The following is a 6,000-nucleotide window of genomic DNA, read 5'->3' on the forward strand; positions in this document are numbered from 1 at the left end:
TGTTGTAGGTTGTGGGCTGGTGTTGTAGGTTGTGTTGCTGGTGTTGTAGGTTGTGGGCTGGTGTTGTAGGTTGTGGGCTGGTGTTGTAGGTTGTGTTGCTGGTGTTGTAGGTTGTGGGCTGGTGTTGTAGGTTGTGTTGCTGGTGTTGTGGGTTGTGGGCTGGTGTTGTAGGTTGTGTTGCTGGTGTTGTAGGTTGTGGGCTGGTGTGGGCTGGTGTTGTAGGTTGTGTTGCTGGTGTTGTAGGTTGTGGGCTGGTGTTGTGGGATGGTGTTGTAGGTTGTGGGCTGGTGTTGTGGGTTGTGGGCTGGTGTTGTAGGTTGTGGGTTGGTGTTGTAGGTTGTGGGCTGGTGTTGTAGGTTGTGTTGCTGGTGTTGTAGGTTGTGGGCTGGTGTTGTATGTTGTGTTGCTGGTGTTGTAGGTTGTGGGCTGGTGTTGTGGGATGGTGTTGTAGGTTGTGTTGCTGGTGTTGTAGGTTGTGGGCTGGTGTTGTGGGCTGGTGTTGTAGGTTGTGTTGCTGGTGTTGTAGGTTGTGGGCTGGTGTTGTGGGATGGTGTTGTAGGTTGTGGGCTGGTGTTGTGGGTTGTGGGCTGGTGTTGTAGGTTGTGGGTTGGTGTTGTAGGTTGTGGGCTGGTGTTGTAGGTTGTGTTGCTGGTGTTGTAGGTTGTGGGCTGGTGTTGTAGGTTGTGTTGCTGGTGTTGTAGGTTGTGGGCTGTGTTGTAGATTGTGTTGCTGGTGTTGTAGGTCGTGGGCTGGTGTCGTAGGTTGTGTTGCTGGTGTTGTAGGTTGTGGGCTGGTGTTGTAGGTTGTGTTGCTAGTGTTGTTGGTTGTGGGCTGGTGTTGTAGGTTGTGGGCTGGTGTTGTAGGTTGTGGGCTGGTGTTGCAGGTTGTGGGCTGGTGTTGTAGGTTGTGGGCTGGTGTTGTAGGCTGTGTTGCTGGTGTTGTAGGTTGTGGGCTGGTGTTGTAGGTTGTGTTGCTGGTGGTGTAGGTTGTGGGCTGGTGTTGTAGGTTGTGTTGCTAGTGTTGTTGGTTGTGGGCTGGTGTTGTAGGTTGTGGGCTGGTGTTGTAGGTTGTGGGCTGGTGTTGTAGGTTGTGGGCTGGTGTTGTAGGTTGTGGGCTGGTGTTGTGGGCTGGTGTTGTAGGTTGTGGGCTGGTGATGTAGGTTGTGGGTTGGTGTTGTAGGTTGTGGGCTAGTGTTGTGGGCTGGTGTTGTAGGTTGTGGGCTGGTGTTGTGGGCTGGTGTTGTTGGTTGTGTTGCTGGTGTTGTAGGTTGTGTTGCTGGTATTGTAGGTTGTGGGCTGGTGTTGTAGGTTGTGGGCTGGTGTTGTAGGTTGTGGGCTGGTGTTGTAGGTTGTGGGCTGGTATTGTAGGTGGTGGGCTGGAGTTGTGGGCTGGTGTTGTAGGTTGTGGGCTGGTGTTGTAGGTTGTGGGCTGGTGTTGTAGGTTGTGGGCTGGTGTTGTGGGCTGGTGTTGTAGGTTGTGGGCTGGTGTATTGGGCTGGTGTTGTAGGTTGTGGGCTGGTGTTGTAGGTTGTGGGCTGGTGTTGTAGGTGGTGGGCTGGTGTTGTGGGCTGGTGTTGTAGGTTGTGGGCTGGTGTTGTAGGTTGTGGGCTGGTGTTGTAGGTTGTGGGCTGGTGTTGTGGGCTGGTGTTGTAGGTTGTGGGCTGGTGTATTGGGCTGGTGTTGTAGGTTGTGGGCTGGTGTTGTAGGCTGTGGGTTGGTGTTGTAGGTTGTGGGCTGGTGTTGTAGGTTGTGTTGCTGGTGTTGTAGGTTGTGGGCTGGTGTTGTAGGTTGTGTTGCTGGTGTTGTAGGTTGTGGGCTGGTGTTGTAGGTTGTGGGCTGGTGTTGTAGGTTGTGGGCTGGTGTTGTTGGTTGTGGGCTGGTGTTGTAGGTTGTGGGCTGGTGTTGTAGGTTGTGGGCTGGTGTTGTAGGTTGTGGCTTGGTGTTGTAGGTTGTGGGCTGGTGTTGTAGGTTGTGTTGCTAGTGTTGTTGGTTGTGGGCTGGTGTTGTTGGTTGTGGGCTGGTGTTGTAGGTTGTGTTGCTAGTGTTGTTGGTTGTGGGCTGGTGTTGTTGGTTGTGGCTTGGTGTTGTTGGTTGTGTTGCTGGTGTTGTTGGTTGTGGCTTGGTGTTGTAGGTTGTGTTGCTGGTGTTGTAGGTTGTGGGCTGGTGTTGTTGGTTGTGTTGCTGGTGTTGTAGGTTGTGGGCTGGTGTTGTTGGTTGTGTTGCTGGTGTTGTAGGTTGTGGGCTGGTGTTGTAGGTTGTGGGCTGGTGTTGTAGGTTGTGTTGCTGGTGTTGTAGGTTGTGGGCTGGTGTTGTAGGTTGTGGGCTGGTGTTGTAGGTTGTGTTGCTGGTGTTGTAGGTTGTGTTGCTGGTGTTGTAGGTTGTGGGCTGGTGTTGTAGGTTGTGGGCTGGTGTTGTAGGTTGTGTTGCTGGTGTTGTAGGTTGTGTTGCTGGTGCTGTAGGTTGTGGGCTGGTGTTGTAGGTTGTGTTGCTGGTGTTGTAGGTTGTGTTGCTGGTGTTGTAGGTTGTGGGTTGGTGTTGTAGGTTGTGGACTGGTGTTGTAGGTTGTGGGCTGGTGTTGTAGGTTGTGGGCTGGTGTTGTAGGTTGTGTTGCTGGTGTTGTAGGCTGTGGGCTGGTGTTGTAGGTTGTGTTGCTGGTGTTGTAGGTTGTGGGCTGGTCTTGTAGGTTGTGTTGCTGGTGTTGTAGGTTGTGGGCTGGTGTTGGAGGTTGTGTTGCTGGTGTTGTTGGTTGTGGGCTGGTGTTGTAGGTTGTGTTGCTGGGTTTGTAGGTTGTGGGCTGGTGTTGTAGGTTGTGGGCTGGTGTTGTAGGTTGTGGGCTGGTGTTGTAGGTTGGTGTTGTAGGTTGTGGGCTGGTGTTGTAGGTTGTGGGCTGGTGTTGTAGGTTGTGGGCTGGTGTTGTAGGTTGTGTTGCTGGTGTTGTAGGTTGTTGGCTGGTGTTGTAGGTTGTGTTGCTGGTGTTGTAGGTTGTGGGCTGGTGTTGTAGGTTGTGGGCTGGTGTTGTAGGTGGTGGGCTGGTGTTGTTGGTTGTGTTGCTGGTGTTGTAGGTTGTGTTGCTGGTGTTGTAGGTTGTGGGCTGGTGCTGTTGGTTGTGTTGCTGGTGTTGTAGGTTGGTGTTGTAGGTTGTGGGCTGGTGTTGTAGGTTGTGGGCTGGTGTTGTAGGTTGTGGGCTGGTGTTGTTGGTTGTGTTGCTGGTGTTGTAGGTTGTTGGCTGGTGTTGTAGGTTGTGTTGCTGGTGTTGTAGGTTGTGGGCTGGTGTTGTAGGTTGTGGGCTGGTGTTGTAGGTGGTGGGCTGGTGTTGTTGGTTGTGTTGCTGGTGTTGTAGGTTGTGTTGCTGGTGTTGTAGGTTGTGGGCTGGTGCTGTTGGTTGTGTTGCTGGTGTTGTAGGTTGTGGCGTGTGTGTATGTTTATGTGTTTTTGAAGTTGAGTTTTTGGTCCCGCCTCTCAACCGTCAATCAACTGGTGTACAGGTTCCTGAGCCTACTGGGCTCTATCAGTTCCTGATAGAGCCCAGTTTCTGATAGAGCCTCTTATGAAATGATAAGCCCAGTAGTGTGGAGCCCAGGCACATTGAAACTGTGTCAGCCTCCACCGTATCACTTCCTAATGCATTCCATCTGTTAACTGCTCTTAAACTATAAATGTTCTTACTAATGTCTCAAGGTCTTATTTGGGCACTCAGTTTCCACCTGTGTCGTCTAGTGAGCGTTGCTCGTGGGTTAAATAAACTGTCTTTATCCTATCAATTCCTCTGAGAATCTTGAGTGCGGTGATCATGTCCCCCTTAACTCTTCTGTCTTCCAGCGACGTGAGGTTTATTTCCCGTAGTCTCTCCTCGTAGCTCATACCTCTCAGCTCGGGTACTAGTCTGGTTTCAAACCACTTGAATCCAATTTAGTCATGTGCTTGACGAGATATGGACTCCATGCTGGAGCTGCACATATGTGCTATATAAGGTTCTGAATTATTCCTTACACAAGTTTCTAAATGCCGTTCTTATGTTGGCCAGCCTGGCATATGCCACTGATATGGGCTTGATATGGGCTTTGGGGGACAGGTCTGGCGTGATATCAACCCCCAGGTCTTTCTCTCTCTCTGACTCTTGAAGTATTTCATCTCCCAAATGATACCTTGTATCTGGTCTCCTGCTCCCTACACCCATCTTCATTACATTACATTTGCTTGGGTTAAACTCTAACAACCATTTGTTTGACCATTCCTTCAGTTTGTCCAGGTCTTCTTAAAACCTCAAGCAGTCTTCATCTGTCTTAATCCTTCTCATAATTTTGACATCATCAGCAAACATTGAAAGGAATGAGTCTATACCCTCAGGAAAATCATTTGCATGTATCAGAAGCAGGATAGGTCCGAGTATAGAACCTAGTGGGACTCCACTTTTGACTTAACAACATTCTGAGGTCTCACCCCTCATTGTAACTCTCTGCTTCCTATTGCTTAGGTACTCCCTTATCCACGGGAGCACCTTACCAGTTACTTTTGCCTGTTTCTCGACCCATCTTATGTACCAGCCTCTTATGGGGCTGTGAAAGGCTTTTCGAAAGTCCAAGAAAATGAAGTCTTCCCACCCTTCTCTTTCTTGCGTTATCTTTTTCATTTGATCGTAGAGTTTTATTAAACCTGTAAGGCAAGATTTACTCTCCCTTAACCCATGTTGGTGGTGTGTCACAAAGTCCCTACTCTCAAAATGTGTTACTAGGGGTTTTCTCACGATCTTCTCCATCACCTTGCATGGTATACAAGTTAAGGACACTGGCCTGTAGTTCCGTGCTTCTTGCCTGTCACCCTTTTGTATATTGGGACTACATTAGCCGTCTTCCATATTTCTGGTAGGTCTCTCATCTCCAGTGACCTATTATACACTATGGAGAATGGCAAGCAAAGTGCTTCTGCACACTCTTTCAGTACCCATGGTGAGATTCCCTCCAGACCAGCAGCCTTTCTCCCGTACAAATCCAACAGATGCCTCTTAACCTTATCTCTGGTTATTTCGAACCCTTCCAAGACCGCCTGGTTTACTACCACCTCTCCTAGCGCAGGGACATAACTCGTTCTATTGTGAAGACCTCCTGGAATCTGTTGTTGAGTTCTTCAGTCATCTCTTTGTCATTCCCTGTGTACCTGTCCTCACCTATTCTAAGTTTCATCACCTGTTCTTTCACTGATGTTTTCCTCCTGATGTGACTGTCGAGCAGTTTTGGTTCGGTCTTGGCTTTATTTGCTATATAATTTTCATACGGTCTCTCTTCTTCTCTCTTCTATTTTCTCACTAACATACTTATTCCTGGTTCTCTGGTATCTCTCTCTCTGCTTTCTAGTCTTCTGTTATTTCGGAGGTTCCTCCACGTCCTTTTTTCAATTCCTTTGCTTCCATACATGCCTTATTAAACCATGGATTCTTCTTTTGCTTCTCATATTTTTCTTTCGGGCCGGGATAAACCTGTTTACTGTCTCCTGACACTTTTTGGTGACATAGTCCACCATGTCATGTATGGACCTAGTTCTGAGCTGTGTCCCATGGTATTTATATTAGGAACTTTCTCATCTTCTCATAATTTCTCTTTCGGTACGGCAGTCCATTGTTTTATAGTTCTCTATTTGGGGAAGATTACTCCTAGCTCTACCAGGTACTCAAATCTCAAATCTCGATCACTCATTCCCAAGGGTGCTTCCAACTTAACTTACCTTATATCCGACTCATTTAGGGCAAATATCAGGTCAAGCATAGTTGGTTCATCCTCTCCCCCTCATTCTTGTCGGTCCCTTGATGTGTTGGCTCAGAAGGTTTCTTGTTGCCACGTCCAGCAGCTTAGTTCTCTATGTGTCTGGTCCTCATTGTGGGTCTCTGTACTCCCAATCAGTCTGGATCCGTTCCTGCTAAAGACAGAGGCTGCTCTCTCTATTATATTAATGGTGACCATGTTGTTTATATCATGTTCCTGTCTGGGTTTTCTGTCATTTGACGGGA

General features: G+C 48.8%; 1 protein-coding gene across 1 annotated transcript in view; it reads right to left on the reverse strand.

The window, feature by feature from the left end:
- Nucleotides 1-5,758, reverse strand: part of LOC138365264 (probable serine/threonine-protein kinase DDB_G0280133) — a 90,895-nt gene extending 85,137 nt beyond the window's left edge. Inside the window, exon 1 of the mRNA XM_069325538.1 lies at nucleotides 5,718-5,758. Within this exon, the coding sequence (XP_069181639.1) occupies nucleotides 5,718-5,758 (41 nt within the window). The remainder of the gene's footprint in view (nucleotides 1-5,717) is intronic.
- Between the last annotated feature and the right edge of the window lie 242 nt (nucleotides 5,759-6,000).

This window comes from Procambarus clarkii, chromosome 16, assembly GCF_040958095.1.
Source record: "Procambarus clarkii isolate CNS0578487 chromosome 16, FALCON_Pclarkii_2.0, whole genome shotgun sequence".
In the NCBI taxonomy this organism is placed as follows: Eukaryota; Metazoa; Arthropoda; class Malacostraca; order Decapoda; family Cambaridae; genus Procambarus; species Procambarus clarkii.